The following is an 18,709-nucleotide window of genomic DNA, read 5'->3' as shown; positions in this document are numbered from 1 at the left end:
CATCACATGAAAACGCTGTCATTTGTTGTTTTTGGTTGTTCTTCCGTGTGTGATGGGGAAACCGCAAGAATGCCTCTGTGAAATGAGCAACAATTTCTTACTTCACTTTCGGTTGAGTGATTTTGCCTTCAAAATAAAAGCGTGTTTTTTGTTTTTTTACAATAGATTAAAGTAGTAATCCATGAGACCCAACATAATTAACATCGTAACACTAAGAGGAACATCTAGTTTAATAATCAAAGATTAAACTAGATGTTCCTCTTAGTGTTACTATGTTAATTCTCCTCCCACACAGAATTAACATAGTAACACTAAGAGGAACATCTAGTTTAATGTTTGATTATTAAACTAGATGTTCTTCAATTCTGTTGGGTCTCATGGATTACTACTTTAATCTATTGTAAAAAAAAAAAAAACACGCTTTTATTTTGAAGGCAAAATCACTCAACCGGAAGTGAAGCTGTAAGAAATTGTTGCTCATTTCACAGAGGCATTCTTGCGGTTTCCCCATCACACACGGAAGAACAACCAAAAACAACGAATGACAGCGTTTTCATGTGATGACTGACAGCTAGTTTGAGTGATGCCTGACAGCTAGTCTGCAGGAGGATCGACAACGTTTTTGTGTGAGACGTGAGGAGTGATGCCTGACAGCTAGTCTGCAGGAGGATCGACAACGTTTTTGTGTGAGACGTGAGGAGTGATGCCTGACAGCTAGTTGGAGTGATAAGTGAGGCAGGAGGAATGACAATGTTTTCGTGTGAGATGTGAGGAGTGATGCCTGACGAGTGAGGACTGATGATTGACGAGAGACGCCGTATTGTGCGATGACTGACGCGTGAGGAGTGAAACAGTAATGCAGGAAGAATGACAGCGTTTTCGTGTGAGGACTGCAGGTGTTTCAGAGCACACTCGATATAGTTTACTAGGAGACATGACTACTGACAACGCTTACTCTGACGGAGGAGGATGCCCTAAAATGGTTGCCGTACACAAGGGTAATGTCAATGGTTGGTTACTTTAACCACCTACATTCTTTTCTAAACTTGTAAAAGTGACATATTAACCCTTAACGGCTGTAGAGCAGAACGGCTCTGCTGTAAAACCCTCATAGACGGTTTTCACAGAATGCTCACTCACTCCTCCACCTTATGTCTTTTTTCTTCTTCTGTAAAACACTGCAACAGGAAGTGAGCTGGGGTTCAATTTAGACAGTCTATACTCTGTGTGTCTTCCCTAGAGACACAAACATCCTCAGTCTACTATTCTGAAATGGAGGCAGTACTCTCATGAGACAGCCATTAATGAGTAAATGGCAGAAAAAAACATTCAACAAAGCGTATTGATCCATTAGAGCAAAATGTTGAAATGAGACATATGCCAAAGGGCCTTTATTAGTTCAATATCACACCACAGCTGGCTGATGTATGTATGCATACTAATGATGGAGCCTTTTTTGCATTTTGAAGAGTGAAATTTGAGAGGCACAAGTTCTCTATTAATTAAACAGTTTTTGAGGTTGTTATTTTGATTGAATTTACCCATCAAGAGGAAAGAAATATATTTACACATAGCAATTTCTCTGAGGCAAAAACATAAAAAAGCTGTATGTGTGTACTGCAAGATAAAAACCTATAGGTACTGTACAGTATGTTTCATGACCTGGAAATGTGCATTTGAGATACAGTATATGCACATTGATAATGACATACCACAAAACAAGTGTGAAATTTGATAAAACCGTCAAACACATTCGCCCAATGTATGTTTAAAAGAATAGAGAAAACAAAGACAGGTGCAGATGTGTTTGGTTGTCTAGTCGTAGTCAATTCCGGTAATGTGAATTTGTTCACATCTCCATCTTATATTATACCCTCAGGACTAGGGATGCACGATATATCGGCAATCATATCGGTATCGGCCGATGTTAGTCATTTTTTAACATATCGGTATCGGTCCGATGTTGCAATGTTAATATCGGTTATCGGTATCAGCCAAATTCTTCACATTGAGATGAAGTAATGCAGTAAATCTATGATTTATGGGCTTTTACAAATGTTTTTGAAATAAAGAAATGCATAACTTTTTCAAATTCAGTGTTTACATGTGTTTTTCAGTATGTACAAAATGTTATTATCATAGAAATGTGTTTTTATACAGATCATATCGACATCGGTAAATATCGGTTATCGGCCATAACAGCAATCTTAATATCGGTTATCGGCATCGGCCAAAATTTTCATATCGGTTAGAGATGCACCGATTGCCATTTTCTTGGCCGATTCCGATTTCCGATTTTTTAATAGTCTGACTTGCCGATACCGATTTTTGCCGATTCTGATTTTCTTTCTAAGAACAACAATTGACAGCTTACACAAACGTTTTTGTAACTTTGTTTGAAAATTAAGATTCATATAACAATTCTTATCATTTGCATGAAGTACTGTAGGACCATCTCACTCACACATCTCAAAATGAAAGTGTTTTTTTGTGCAAATACAATGAATACAAAAATTAAATAAAATCCAATAGCCTATATCCCACAGCTATCATGCATTTACTTTTCCAAAAGAAAACAGGAGCAACAGAACATCAAAATTATCCATGGACAAGGAGTTTATAGCCTGGCTCCAGACCACTCCTCTTGAGTAGAGGGGAAATGAGTTTATGAGTTACAGTAACGATCTTCAGTCTGAATATCAGGCGGAGTTTACACACAGTCCGAAGTTTTTTTTTATCTGCCATCCGAAAAAAGATCGTCACGCACAGAAAACCTTGCACACTTGTGAGTCTGATGCATTTTTATTATTATGTCCGTCGTTCTATTTGCAATATGAAACAAATAGTCTCTCCTGTATCCACGTTACAACATGACTGACAGGCTGAGGCAGCAGCACTGATGTGGAATGGAGAAGGCAGGTCGGGGAATGGTTATACTGGACACAATGCTCACGTTCACCTCGCCAAGCCGGCTGTGCGCGGTGGCGGGTTGCTGGGGCACCGCTTCCCGGGGAGAGAGAGCAGAGAGAGAGGGGCCAGTGAGGTGAAGCGAGCCGCTCAGACTGGACTCCAGCCGAGCGGGACTCGGCCGCACCTCTACCTCCACGGCTTATTTTCGACTTGCATGTGTGACAAACGGCGAGCTTTGTCTACTTCACTGACGGTGAAAAAAATTCCACAACGAGGAAAGTATGCTGGCGTGTGTGGTGTGGTGGCTGGGTGCCTGTCTCGGTGCTTTGGGGTGCGCGCATGTCACATGAAAATCGGCTCACAGAATCGGCTATTTAGAGTGACCGGCGCAGATCACCGATCGAGGCCGATCACGTGAAAATCGGCCATTTCCGGTCACGTGCCGATCGATAATATCGGTGCATCCCTACTCAGGACACATGGCAAATCACACAAATTTAGGTAGCTGGAGGAACGCTTTTTCTCTGACTCACCGACATCTTGGCTTTGACCACATCCTCCATCTGGATGTGCAAGTCCTCTATCTCAATCTCCATGGCCTTACGAGCCTTCACTGCTACTGCTGAGGTGAACTCTGACTCCTCCAGCTGTGAGAGACAGAAGGGACGAACAGGTAGGAGGAGGTGAGGGACAAATCATTAGGAGGCCAGGGTCAAGCTGGTGTCCAAAAGTCTGCTCAAAAATACCAGGAATATGCAAAGGAATGAGGCTTTATTAGCCTGTGTAGATTTGTCATCCTCTTAAGTTCACAAGAACTGACAAGAGTTGTTATTTTATCTCTTATCCAGACTTAGGAGTTTTATGTTATGCTTTTTTGTGAAATCGGCTTAATTATAATTTTACCGGTTTCAATAAATCTGCATTTTCTTTTTTTCTTACATTTACTTGGTAAAAGTGAAATTGTCTTGGAGAAAGTTTCTTAACAAAGTTTCTTTTTGTGTGAGATCATTTGACTAAAAATATCATGAAATAAGCATGATAGGTCTGGAAAGAAGATAAAATTACTGCAGTGATTGAGGTGGACCAGTCAGTGACGTGTGTTACATTTTCATTTACATCACTAGCAAATATGGTGGCAAGGTCAAGTATAGTGTGTAATAGAGCGGTGTACTTGATTTTTGAGCTGGGAGATCTCCCTCTTGCTGGGGGCGTTGCTCTTCAGGTGGTCCAGCATAATCTGGGCATCAGCCAGCAGCACTTTGGTTCTCTTCAGGTCTTTCCTCAGCCTCTTCTCTGTCTCTACATCCCTTAGGCTCACCTGAAGGACAAAACACTTTACTTCAGCAGGTATGATCAAACACACTCCACTTTTCTTTCCATCTTGCTTCAAAGCCCAGAACACGTATAGTCCTTTCCAATCAAAAGGAGTGGCACACTCAAACCCTCTCACGGTGATCAGAGGCAGTGTGATGGGGTACCTGGTCCTGGGCGTTGAGCAGTTTGGACTCCAGCTCTCTCCTCTCACGCAGGACTTTCTGCTTGTCGTCGTACTCCTCCTCCAGCTGGACTTCCATCTGCTTCAGCTGCGGGACACATGAACAGTGTCAGGACGCGCAAACAGATGACCAGCGCTAAACAAAGTCACACACAACACGCCATCTATCACGCCGCATGCTCTCACAGCTCAGGACACACAGATGCAGGGCCACACACTTTTTGCTTTATGGCTTACTTATGTTGTTATTGATATAGTCACTATATTCAAATTAAAGAATATGTTATAATATGCACACATGTGCTTATCCAAAAAAACAAATCTCAGTGGAAGTGTACAAGCTCCAGAGCATGTTTTCCTTTTTCATTCTGAGGAATCACTAAATAGTGTGGGAACTAGTATTGTATGTATATTTTATGAAACTACTGTGGTTAATGCATGCAAAATATTATATCTCAAAATTGACCAATCCAGCCAAAATTGCTATTTTAAATTATATATTTTACAAGAACTTCAGTTTACAATGAAAACCATAAAAAATAAAAAAAATAAAAGTACAACATAATTTAACACACTATAAACACAAGTGCAGGTTTGTCAGTGCTGCCTTAAAGACTAAATCAATCCAACGGAACCCAAGTGGCGCGTGGGTTGGAGTCACGTTTCAGACTGAAAACATAACTTGTCTGAGATGACAGGTTGAGAGGCAGGCCATAGTAACATGTTGATGATTTTATTTGACAATTCTGGGGACTGGATTTAGCTTTGGCCAATCCTGGCGTGTTCCGCCCCCAAATCGAGTGGGATTCAGTTTGTTGTGGCGCTATGCGAGTTAGAGCAGCAGGCAGCCAGCTGCATTTGTGTTGTGCAGAGCGGAGAGTGCAGCCTGCCAGCCTGGATCTCCGGGCCGGTGTCTGAATTCGGCCTTAACTACGTTAACTAACGTTATCCTGGAATGCGATTTTAACGAGCCAGTTACATTTCTTTGCATTCTTAGACATTACAATTTGCTTTATTTTGTATTTTCTGCCAGGTTACAGACACTAGGCATCATTTTCTCCTTCATTTGGAGGAGAAAATTCTCCTGAAATGAAGACTGATTGACAGCTGCCATGTCATGATACGATTGGTTGAAATGGGGTAGAGATTTGATAGTACTATGTGACGTCAGCAACCTGTAGATTACTGTTATGAATGAAATCTTGAAAAATGAAGTTTTGATGTGAAAAAGTGTGGGAAAACTAAAGAAATTTGATTTTTGTGTTTTTTTTTGCATATATTATAGGTGCACTGAATACGCAGGTATTTGAACTAAAAGAAAAGAAAAATCGTTTTTGGGTTCAGCTCGTCTTTAAGAAACCATGAGCAGGCCTGTTCAAGACGGAGAGGTTATGCACAGGAAATAAAGCCAAGCAGCTTACACATGGGAATGAGAGAGAGAGAGCAGCGCCTACCTTCTTACTGCAGGACTGCCTGATCTCCTCCACCTCTTCATCCTTACTCTCAATCTCTTTAGAGTGGGTCTGCCGCTGCCTCTCCATCTCCATCTCAAGCCGCAGCTTAGCCTGAGGACATGATGAGGACACACACAAACAATAACAACCAAACAAATCACAGCACAACATGGAGGCCACAAAAAATACACACAAATGGAAATGAGATAGAAAATCGTAAAATTGAGTTTATTAGACAATGAGATATCCACCATTTGTGCTCTTACAAAATGACTGCTAAATTCTGATATAATAGAAACATATAAGAATATATATAATGTAAGAATAGTAGGTAAGTTCTTTGTTGAGAAAATGAAAAATACCTTTACAAACTGAATCCCCTACAATTTAATTTGAGGTTGAATTACGAACCTCAGATGGCATAAAAAGTGTTTTTTGAACCAGAATTCAAATGCTCTTCCATACATCTTAAAGAGCACATCACTCCCCCTGGGCCACACCTCCACCCCCGCCGTACCTGCTCCAGCATCTGGATGGTTCCAGCCTGTTCATCCAGCTCCTCCTCCTGGTCCTTCACCTTGGCCTCCAGGTCGCGGAGCTGCTTCTTCACCTTGGACAGTGAGGCCTCGTCCTTGGACTCCTGGGAGGAGAGGTCCTGGAGCTCCGCCTCCAGCTGCTGCACCTTCACATTGGCCGCACACAGCTCAGTGTCCTTGTCCTGCAGGACGGGGGATGTTTATGTTTATTCACACAGATACAAAATTGTGCAGGTGAGGAAAGAAAGCCGGAAGGGCTTACTGTATACTGTACAGTACAGTAGTATCTCACAAAAATAACACAAAAAAATGAAATAAATAAAACACTATACATTATAGGATAAACAAAAGAAAAATAGAAAAACAGACAATCATACAATGAGTTAAAAACAATTTTCGAAAAGAAAAGAAACGAATGACAGCAAAATCGTACACAACTATCATGCTTAGCAGCAATGCGGCCAGATTAAAAGAAGTAACATCTGTATAAATAGTGAAGGCTGTGACATGGATCATTTGTACTTTGAGGCATAGTCAGTGGTTGTTGACGTTGACTGTTCATAATAATGATGAGATAATGACATGATAAGAGACAAAAAGAGAGAGAATACATAGCATAATACAATTAGAAAAAAAAAGGGGGAAGCACCGAGAAAAAGAAAGAAATAAGTACAAGGTTTACAACAACATATTTACAATGCTTTCATACACTGTTATCATACCTGGGGAAACAGACACATTACAACACACATCTGGACCAGCCCAGTTATGTCAGACAGAGAGCAGACACGTTGTCTCTGGAGAAGACATTAGAGCAGGCTGGGGTGTGGAGCCTACCTGCAGCTGCTGGCGGAGGCTGAACATCTCACCAATCATCATGTCCCTCTCTCGGGCCAGCTTCTCCCTCAGAACCCTCTCTCTTTGGACTTCGGCCTGAGACTGGTTCTGTTCCAGGTCAAATCTGGAACGCGCACGCGCGCACGCACGCACGCACGCACGCACGCACACACACACACACACACACACACACACACACACACACACACACACACACACACACACACACACACACACACACACACACACACACACACACACACACACACACACACACACACACACACACACAGCTCAGTGGCGTGTGGATGCTACAGAAGACAGTGGCACTGTAGTGGTCAATTACTGTCCATCATAGTAAACTGGACCTCTCTCTGGGGGAATCTGTTGCATGTATCATTGTTTCAGTCTTAGTTTGAATTTGATAGACTGAAACTATACAATACCGAAGTGCCGTAGATACACACATAGAGATGTGATCATCCTTGTAGCAAGTACTTTGTTATCATGAATTGTCATGGTCTTGCAAAGTGATGCAAAGTGACTGTGTGGATATAAGTATCAGTTGTGAAATAATTGTCCACATTAATAAATCACTTGAAACAAATGTGAAATAGTAAGCCTGCCTAACAAATCCTATGTCCAGTTATTTAAATATTAAGCCTGCCTAACCAACCCTACGTCGTTATTTAAATATTAAGCCTGCCTAACCAACCCTGCGTCTAGTTATTTAAATATTAAGCCTGTCTAACCAACCATGCATCCAGTTATTTAAATATTAAGCCTGCCTAACCAATCCTATGTCCAGTTATTTAAATATTAGGCCTGCCTAACCAACATTACGTCCAGTTATTTAAATATTAAGCCTGCCTAACCAACCCTGCGTCTAGTTATTTAAATATTAAGCCTGCCTAACCAACCCTGCATCTAGTTATTTAAATATTAAGCCTGCCTAACCAACCCTACGTCCAGTTATTTAAATATTAAGCCTGCCTAACCAACACTACGTACAGTTATTTAAATATTAAGCCTGCCTAACCAACACTACGTACAGTTATTTAAATATTAAGCCTGCCTAACCAACACTACGTACAGCTATTTAAATATTAAGCCTGCCTAACCAACACTACGTACAGTTATTTAAATATTAAGCCTGCCTAACCAACACTACGTACAGTTATTTAAATATTAAGCCTGCCTAACCAACACTACGTACAGCTATTTAAATATTAAGCCTGTCTAACCAACACTACGTACGTACAGTTATTTAGAAGGTTTTGAGCTTGTGAGGAAAGAGCAAATCAGTCCAGTTTTAGCAGCTCCACACTGGCTTCCTGTAACATTTAGAATGGATTTGAAGGTCCTCCTCCTTATGTACAAAGGCCTTAATGGACTAGGACCAAGCTACATGACTCCCTTGTTCACTACGTGCCTTCAAGAACACTGTGATCATCCGCTGCTGTCTGCTGATTTATTGAAGGTTCCCAGCAACAGCACAAAGAAAATAGAGGATGCAGCCTTTGTCAATTGCGCCCTAAAGCTATGGAACCCACTATGGAGAGATATCAGGGAAGCCAGCTAGCTCAATATTTTTAAAATATTAAATATATATAAAAAGAAAAAATAATATTGAGCTAAAACAAAGCTAAAAACCTCTTCACTTTAGCCTTTAACTAGCTCTGACTTTGCTGAAACAGACATGAAACTTTTTTTGAACTTTGCTTCACACTTATGCACTGCTGCACTTCTTTTAAAATGTATGTTCTATGTCTTTTTTATGTGAGGCAATGGAGTGTAATGAGATGACAATTCAGCCTGATATCAGTCTAACTTTGTTTCACTCTGTGCTGCATTTTGTTTGTTGTTGATGTTGATTGTTGTTGTTGTTATAAGGAGTCATCAGACTGTCTGCATCCTATAGACCAGTGCTGACCAATTTGGGGCCCTGTTTTGGCCCGCCACGGGTTTGGGGGAACACCCCTCCCCCCCCCCCCCCATTTTTTATCCAGAATGCAACTCGGGCAAGTTATCAGATATCTGCACTGATTGCAAAGGGTGGACGAGCTTTTTCATGTGGTGACTTTGTGAAACAGTGTCTGAATGTGGCTGCGGATACTGTGCTCACTCCTGAGATTGCATCCCTGCAAATTGTCATGGCAAATCGTTTACAAAAGATGGACAATAAAGCTGATTTTCAAAGTACCTTGAGGATTTTTCAAGTTGTGAATTAAGTCAAATTTCTCTCTTGATTACAAAGGTGGAAAATACAACTGTTTTTAATTGGGTGTTTACTGATTAAATGTTTAAGCTCCCCACAAATGCAGATGTTTTTTTAAATATATATAACCAATTGCAAATTATTACAATTACCAAACAGATAAAAAGTAGATTATTATATTGAAATGTTATTTTAGATTTAGAATGTTAATTTTCTATAAAACACAATAAATTTTAATGTAATTCCACAACGTTTATTTTTGGCCCTCGGCCCTCCGCTCAGATTGAGTTTTGGCCCTTCATGGGAAAGAATTTGGGCACCCCTGCTATAGACCAAGATCAGTGCAGCATTGCTTCTGTTTTAGCCTCATCCACTTTCATTAGCCATCAATTTACAATTGGGTTGTAATAATGTGCATAATGTTTGCTTCAATTGTCTGGGGCAGAAAACACTTATGGCTGGTGAACTTAACAGCTAAGTGTTTCATGCTGTCAGCTCGCTGTAATTCCCTTTTTTTCTCTCTCTGAAGCGCAGCTGAAAATAATTTTACCCACAGAGCATCTTCAATTAGCCACAGGGGAGAGATCACATTCTGCCACGGCGATGGCTTCTCAACTGCTTCAAGTCTGACTCCTTTTCTCAGCTAATGCAATTCCACAGATTACAGACCATCTCAGTCACTATTCAAATTAAAGAAAACTTTGTTCTTCTCCGGGGTGGGTCAGCATGTCACCATTAAGTCATTCAAGAGGAAAATACCAATATGTTGTCTTTATTGTGTGTGAGTGAATGAGTATCCGTGCAGATAGAGAGATAGATACTCTAGATAGATAGATAAGATACTATAGATAGATAGATAGATAGATAGATATATAAGATACTATAGATAGATAGATAGATAAGATACTATAGATAGAAAGATAGATAGATACTACAGATAGATAGATAGATAGATAGATAGATATATAAGATACTATAGATAGATAGATAGATAAGATACTATAGATAGATAGATAAGATACTATAGATAGATAGATAGATTAGATAGATAAGATACTATAGATAGATAGATAGATAGATATATAAGATACTATAGATAGATAGATATATAAGATACTATAGATAGAAAGATAGATAGATACTACAGATAGATAGATAGATATATAAGATACTATAGATAGATAGATAGATAGATAGATAGATAGATAGGATAAGATACTAGATAGATAGATAGATAAGATACTATAGATAGATAGATAGATAGATTAGATAAGATACTATAGATAGATAGATAGATAGATAGATAGATAGATAGATAGATAAGATACTATCGATAGATTAGATAGATAAGATACTATACATAGATAGATAAGATACTATAGATAGATAGATAGATAGATACCGGTAGATAAGATACTATAGATAGATAGATAGATAGATAGATAGATAGATAAGATACTATAGATAGATAGATTAGATAGATAAGATACTATAGATAGATAGATAAGATACTATAGATAGATAGATAAGATACTATAGATAGATAGATAGATTAGATAGATTACGGTAAATACTATAGATAGATAGATAAGATACTATAGATAGATAGATAGATAGATAGATAAGATACTATAGATAGATCGATAGATACAGTAGATAGATAAGATACTATCTATAGATAGATAGATAGATAGATAGATAGATAGATAGATAGATAGCACTCACTTCCTCTGTTTCTTCTCCAGCTCATGGTTGCGGCTCTGTTGGCCCTCCAGGTGCAGCTTGGTGTCCTGCAGCTCTGCTGTCACTCTCTGGCACTTCTTCTTCAGCTGCTGCACAGAGCGCTGCAAATCCTCGTTATCTGTCTGCAAATCAGCCAGCTGCAGTGTACACACACATGCACACACGAATACATATAAATGCAGATTTATTACTTTTTTCATGACAAGTCAATGTACCGTATTATGAATATTATCACATTCATGCAACATGCATCCTTAAATCATGTCAGATACAACTACTTCAGTAATAGGCTGTGGATCTGAGGTGGCCATACACTAAAATAGACTTGAATGGTGTAATATCTGTGAATATATAACAGAGCCTTGCCCTTCTCTCAAGATGTCTTTTGCTCTGCTGCTCTGTCTCCAGCTTGTCCTCAAACTCCTGCTGGAGTTTCTTCTTCGTGAACTCCATTTCACGAATGGCTCGGTTGTATTTAAGCCGCCACTCGCCTCCTGGAGGAGAGACATACAGTTCACAAAATGACATTTGGGTGTCCTCTGCCTTTAACTAGCAGGCTGTACAGAGGGAGAGGCTCAATGGCTCTGAAACGCTGGATGCTGTGGATTATGGAGTGTACTGGCTTAGACGGTTCATCATGTCATATCATATTCAAGGGCTGAATTAATATAATCTGTCATGAAATAAAACTTCTTCCATCAAATCCCGACCTTATGAGGTAAAAATAATAATAATAATCGACGGAAAACTACAAAGTGCCGTTTTAAGTTTCAACTGTAATCTTGGATAAACCTGTGCTGTGGCAAGAATTCTGAGCACACCATTATAGTAGTTAGAGAAGGACATGTCTAAGTGGCACTCTCCACAGTTCCTAGTCGACCCTCATTCTGGAGCTGTCAGAGGCTATCAGAAGTGGAACAGTGGCCAGGCAGACATTCAGGTTTAGCTTCATTTCCAAGCCTTATCATTTTAGTGGCTGTCCATTTCTCCTTCACATACCAACAGCAGCTCCTCCATCAGGGCTGCTCATTAGCATATATATAGCATAATGACAACTTGCGGGGCCACCGGCTCTGATCCCCACGATTATTTTCTCATTCATCTAAGAATCCTGGTATGCCCTGTAATGGCTTGTCTGCTGAGGGTGGGTGAAGGGGAGCGGGGACGCACCAAAGGAAAAACGTCTCAGTGGGAGCTCTCTTTCCCAGCAGGAAAAAGACCAAAAAGCAATAGGCATAGGGTGTATGCCTGAGGGCGAGCGTCTTCATCCCCTAGCTGGAAATCCCAAATTCTGAAAATACACTCAATGCAATTATGCAAGATGTGACCTTACAGTCTTACTGTCATGTATCCTGCTGAACCAGTCAAACACCAACCACAGTTGCAATTAGTTTAAGTGAAATTGTTCAAGCTGTGCACATAATGTCGGTGTGAACACAGCGCTTCAGTCAATTATGCCACTAGAATCCAGAGCTGGACTGTCCATTAGGCAGCTGCTGAGGGCGACACAAGGTTCAAGAAAATACAACACTTTAAAAGAAAGCTTTGAAAACACTGTTGGCCAAGTTTGTGATTCCTATGAAAGAGAATAGTTACATATTCAAAGTATTTTCTTCTGTACATTTAGAGCACATAATTGGATAGTTAGATAGATAGATAGATAGATAGATAGATAGATAGATAGATAGATAGTATAGAGATAGACAGATAGATACTGTAGAGATAGATAGAAGCCTAGGAATAAGCGCGCATAGCACGCGAGATGCCTAGTGTTACAGAATTCTTATAGAGTATTAAGGGCCTTTGCCTGGGGTGCAATTTACAACTAAGTAAATCTTATTCTACATTAATTATAGCCTTTAATAAAAGGCTGTGAATGGGGTAACATATTTAGGGCCGGGGTAAAACTATGTCTTTGCACTGCTAATGATGACTAGTGGCTACAACTAACCAGCATCATCGTCGTCATCGTCCATCTCCCCATTGAGCTCTGATGCTTTCATGAGCCGAGCTTCCATCACCTCCATCTCCTGTGATTCCATCTGTTTCTTCATGGCATCAAGCTTAGCCTGGAGTTCACAGATTCACGCAGCAGCAAAACAAAACAAAACAAATGAGCAAAGGCATTCAGATGTCATGTCATTGACGTTTGAAGTATATCAAGCAAAACATAGTCTTTTTAAGCGGCGCAGGCCTCAGGATGTGGCGGGATGTGGGTAGGTGAACGAGATCTGTAGCTTTGCAGCCTAGACCACTCTCCCGCCTCCCCGGTCGGCACAGACAGAGACATAGGCGTAGAGAGAGAGAGAGAGAGAGAGAGAGAGAGGGGAGAGGGGGGCGGAGGAGAAGGGTTGGACCTGCAAACCTGCACCGCTTACTTCAACATCTGGGTGTGATTTTTGTATTAATGGATGATAGTGTGTAGGGGGTGTGTATTCGTGTGCCTGTAAATCCTTCATGTCCTTCTCCAGGCGAAGTCTCTCTGAAGTCTCAGTCTCCAGCAGCTGGGATGCTGACTCACCAGTGTTCCTCTCATCAGCCAGCTCTGCCAACAGCTCAGTGATCTGGACACACATACGCACACGCACGCACGCACGCACACACGCACACACACACACACATACGCATACGCACACGCACACGCACGCACGCACGCACACACGCACACACACACACACGCACACACACCAAGGTTATTATCGTAAACTAAAACTAAGACGGAAAAATAGGGACCCTATATTGGTGCCATCGTAATAAAGCACAGTGACCTTGTGCCACTAAACTGGCAGTTTCAGTGGAAGTGAGCAAATTTTTTATTGCCCGCTCCCTTTCGGGAGTTTTCATGGCTCGCCAAGACATCACTTTTGTTGAAATAGGCAGGGAGAGCACTAAAGGGGAATGTCAACACAAATTGGGCATGACAGTGGAATTTTGGGATCAAAATTGCAATTATGCACCCAATATGCACCCCAATTGAATTGAATTGAATTGAATTGAATTACAAAGGTCCTGCACACCTGATCCAATGTGGGGACCTTATAAATCTAGCTCAACTTCTTTACCTTCCTCCTCCAATTTACACAAACCTCTCTTGATAATCAAAATAAGCTAATACTGTAAATTGTTAATTTATGCAGTTTAATGGAACTATTATCTTACTCACAGTATTGGCAATAGCATTACGTAGTAGCATTATTGACTGAAAGTTAACATTTTTGATCACATAAGTAAAATGAACTGCAAGCAACCAACAAAATGATGGAAGCACATAATTATTACTACTATAAAGTTGTATTTGCCCATTTTGGTTATAGTGTGAATCATTGTCTTGCAATATACAACTGGTCATGCGCATCATTACACACAGAAGACATGGTGACAGAGATTTCATGCTCTCCAGAAACATGAATTCATCATAAAAGGAATCATCAGCACCAAGGATCAAGAATGAAGGATCAACTTTATGGCATATTTGTGGTGTTGTGTATTCACGCCTTGTGACTCTGCACCTCCTGAACAAGGAGGACACCTGTCAGTGCGTCATGGCGGAGAATGCACAACTTTTAAGGGGAATGAGAAGAGCCGATTTGATTGGTCATGAATGATGTCTGTAGTTACCATTTGGGATTCTTTTGAGCTCAATGATCTGAATTCAGATTGCTTAAGAGTATTCTAGTCCATTTCATTTATTGTTCCTGCATACACATCGGGGGTCAACTCATCAGATTAATCAGAAGCCATCAATCTTTAACAGCAACATTACATTACGTCATTTGGCAGACGCTTTTATCCAAAGCGACTTACAATAACACACAATGCTACAAAATGGCAACAGGCAAAAAGACCCACCCTGCTCTCCAATTGATCATTGTTCAGTCTCAGCTCATTCCTCTCTTTTTCCAACTTCTCCAGCTTCGATTTCTGTTGCACAATCTCCTCCTGAAACACATAAAATGTCAATGTTACAAAGGGAAAATACGAAATATGAATCTTTTCAAAGAATGTAGGACAATTGATAATAACTATGTTGCATTGGTATGTAGAGCTTTTTTCACGTGGATTATAGACTGTCTGACTGAGAGGAATCTGTGCGGTTGGGTTACATTTGACAGAACGGGATGCTCACGTCTTTTCCTCGCATCTGTTCCTCAGTGAGCTGGACCTTAATGAGAGGCTGGACAGTGGTGAAGACCTTCCACCAGGGCCAGCCCTTCACACCACGGTTCTTTATGATGTTCTTCTGGATGCAACGGATGGCCCGATCCTGAAGCTACACACACATAGGCACACACCCAAATAGATACACAGAATGAGTGGATGGTACTACTGTAGTAGTGTCATGCAATAATTATAATAATAGTTTCATTGGTATAGTGTTTTTCCAAAACACAGTTAAGAACTGCTACACAATTGAGACAAACAAAAGACACATACCGTACATTAAGGTTAAACAAGAAAAAAACAACAACACAGCACCAAAAACAAAGATTTAACCATAAGGGTGGAGGTGGAACAATAACTTGTTATTTTAGCACATATGAATGTAGAGTAAAAAATGTGATGTATCAAAACAGAGGGCTCTATTTTTGTAACGATGGCCAGGCTTTACACTGACAATTTGCATTTTCGTCAAGCAAACAGATTTATTTTTTGTTTTTCTGAAAAGTGGAAGAAAGGTACAGTAGGGATGGGTCAGTAACAATCAAGCAGTGCAGTTTTGGTGTCAAGGATTACCAGGACTTTGTCTGGCCCAGACCAGGTCAAAAGGTGCATGGCGCAGTCGTGTTCCATGCTATTCTTGTGGCTTTACCAAGTGACATGCACATGAACAGATCCTATTCAAAAGCTTACCAACCCTTTCGGATATGTTTTGACTCTGATGTAAATCCCTCAAGCAGGCAAAAATAAGAGCCCTCATTTTTCATTCATTCTAACAATAAACACATGTGGCTGCTGTCATCCAACAAACTGTCTGCGTGCGGCGTGATGAAGGATGCCCCCTCCTATAGCCAACCTGTCCTTGCAGTTGACCACCAACTTCTGTTTGGCTCTTTGCCTAATATCAATGAACTGTTTCCTACAGGGCCCCGACAGCAAAGTAACCACATGTGTTATCCTCCCAAGCTCATTGTTTAAGGTGCCCTATTATTTGCTATTTGCTTTGGGCGATTCTGCACCTCTCACACAAGGACATCAGTTTCCTCTTGGGAGAAGCTTTTGTGGCGGATCCACTCCTGACTATTTTCTCCATAGAGGGAAGGAGGTGATTCGATGGTCATGACGACACCAGCCCCTACCACACATACTGTCCAGGTAGTCCTATCTAATCCCACCTTGTTTCCAACAGCAGGTCAGCTCTGCTGACCACGAGATTACCAACCACACCCTGTAGTGTACACACACCCCATGCACTGTTGACTGCTCTTTGCACCATGCACCACTGATTCACAAAAGTAGAATCCAGACTGTTAAAGACACTGAATGCAGAAAGGTGGAGCATAATGCATACAGTAGGTGGTACTGGGCTGCAATGTCTTTGAAACATAAATTAACAGGTTTGGGTCCATGGAACCACAGCAACAAAATTCAGGAAAATCTAATTGTTTGAAATGCTCACTCATGTAAATGCTGTAATCATCTACACATCATCTCCCCCACTGATGATCAATATTTGGAAAGAATCACATTGCGCTTCTTGCGTTATATTGCCTGTCTATGGACTAGTAGTGAACCCAGGCCTTACCAGCCTTCTCTGGAGAGTTTCTACAGAGCATGTTCCAAGGCTGGAAGCTAATTTTTGATTAATTAAATCAAACATGTTGGCAGCTAATTCCAAGTGTTACACGATTTCCATGCTGCTTAGGCATGAGCATCTCTAGCAGCAGCAGATTATGGGCAAACCCAATTAGACCAAAACAATTCTCAGCATCAGGTACATTTTGCCCTGAAGGTAGTCTGAGTCTCTATGACCAATTAGGATTCGTCACACAGTGAAAGCCTTAGCATGCAGTGAAATGCAGCAAATCTCCCACAGAAGATTTAAACAGGGCTCATTTGTCATATTTTGCCCCTAATGGAATAAAACAAACAAAAGATTAGACTACCTGAACACAGTGGATAAACAAATGGTATTCATATCACATTGAGAGGGTATGACAACTGTAAGGGAGTGCGATGTGAATTAGGATTCTGAGCCAAGATTAAGACAATGACATGATATACTGTACATACTTCACCATGTGTCTCAACACACATAAGGGCAAGATACATAAGGGCTATCCCACGTTCACACCTTACGCCGAAGCAACGCTCAACCTACGCTGAACCCACAAGTTTCAGTTCGGCGTCCTTGTTAACAGGCGAGGCTGTTCACACCAGCCGCATGCATGCCTTGCTCAAGCCACGCTCAAGCCACACTGAAGCGATTGTTCAGGATTCAGTCCTACTTTCCAAGCATGAAGCGTGAAGCTGCCAGGCATGAAGTCAATAGAAGTTGTGGGCGGGGTCAAGGCAAGCCGAGCGAGGTGCTGAGGAAAAGAGAGTGCTTCTTGTGTGACGAGTTAAGCGTGAGCTCAACTTCAGCAAGGCTTTAGCTTCAGCTCTGCTTCTGTTAAGCGCCAGGTGTGAACAAAGGGTTACAGATGTGTGTGTGTGTGTGTGTGTGTGTGTGTGTGTGTGTGTGTGTGTGTGTGTGTGTGTGTGTGTGTGTGTGCGTGCGCGCGCGCGCGTGTATGTATATGTATGTGAGTATGTAGTTATTTTTTTATTTTTATTTTTTTACCTTTATTTATACAGGGGGAGTCTCACTGAGAGCAATGCTCTCTTTTCCAGGAGTGCCCTGTTCACATTCACACACACATTCATACCTGGAAGCTGACCAGTACAACCACAGTCTGATCTGCTGGCCACTGATCAGCTCCACTGGAGCAGTTGGGGTTAAGGGCCTTGCTCAAGGGCACCTCAGTGGTGGTAATGAGGGAGGTGCAAGCGCTGCCTTTTCACTTTCCCCACCCAGATTTATCCTGCTGGTCCTGGGGATTGAACCGACGACCTTCCGGTCACAAGCTCGCTTCTCTAACCATTGGGCCACCACTGCCCGTAAATTGTAGTATACATTCGAGAGCTATTTAATTGCAGGGGCAGTGCCACCTCCACCACCTGGTCCCACTATGGGCCAAGCTCTTTATGCTGATCTACTCAGTTCCTACTAGTATTCCCTCAATTGTCAAATTAGAAGTGGTGGCAGCATTAATGCCTTGCTCATGGACAGTGGCTCTGATTATTTGTAGGGCTTTATCAGGATCACATCTGCTCATCTTGCCTGGCTAACATCATCATCATCATCATCACTACTACGTAGTGACTTGTTGATAGGGACATTTCTATCCTGGTATAAGATTGATCTCCAAGAATTATAGTCTTTGGTATTAAAGTTAGCCTGGTCCTATAAAGGTAGCCAAGAAATGCATGCATCTCACACAGTAAACAAGACAAACAAGGCTAGGTCGAAACCTAG

General features: G+C 41.1%; 1 protein-coding gene across 1 annotated transcript in view; it reads right to left on the bottom strand.

Moving 5' to 3' along the window:
* LOC310776356 (unconventional myosin-XVIIIa-like) overlaps window positions 1–18,709 on the bottom strand; it is a gene marked incomplete at both ends in the record, with an annotated part of 121,333 nt that overhangs the window by 19,593 nt on the left and 83,031 nt on the right. The window contains 12 exons of the mRNA XM_083636552.1: window positions 3,444–3,557; window positions 4,082–4,228; window positions 4,389–4,493; window positions 5,860–5,970; window positions 6,377–6,577; window positions 7,233–7,356; window positions 11,176–11,330; window positions 11,560–11,687; window positions 13,145–13,262; window positions 13,638–13,757; window positions 15,043–15,132; window positions 15,320–15,463. Of these exons, the coding sequence (XP_083492678.1) occupies window positions 3,444–3,557; window positions 4,082–4,228; window positions 4,389–4,493; window positions 5,860–5,970; window positions 6,377–6,577; window positions 7,233–7,356; window positions 11,176–11,330; window positions 11,560–11,687; window positions 13,145–13,262; window positions 13,638–13,757; window positions 15,043–15,132; window positions 15,320–15,463 (1,557 nt within the window). The remainder of the gene's footprint in view (window positions 1–3,443; window positions 3,558–4,081; window positions 4,229–4,388; window positions 4,494–5,859; window positions 5,971–6,376; window positions 6,578–7,232; window positions 7,357–11,175; window positions 11,331–11,559; window positions 11,688–13,144; window positions 13,263–13,637; window positions 13,758–15,042; window positions 15,133–15,319; window positions 15,464–18,709) is intronic.

The sequence above is a fragment of the Poromitra crassiceps genome, assembly GCF_964638095.1.
Source record: "Poromitra crassiceps genome assembly, chromosome: 1".
In the NCBI taxonomy this organism is placed as follows: domain Eukaryota; kingdom Metazoa; phylum Chordata; class Actinopteri; order Beryciformes; family Melamphaidae; genus Poromitra; species Poromitra crassiceps.
Note: the sequence above shows the minus strand (reverse complement) of the source record. Positions and strands in the feature narration are given on the sequence as shown.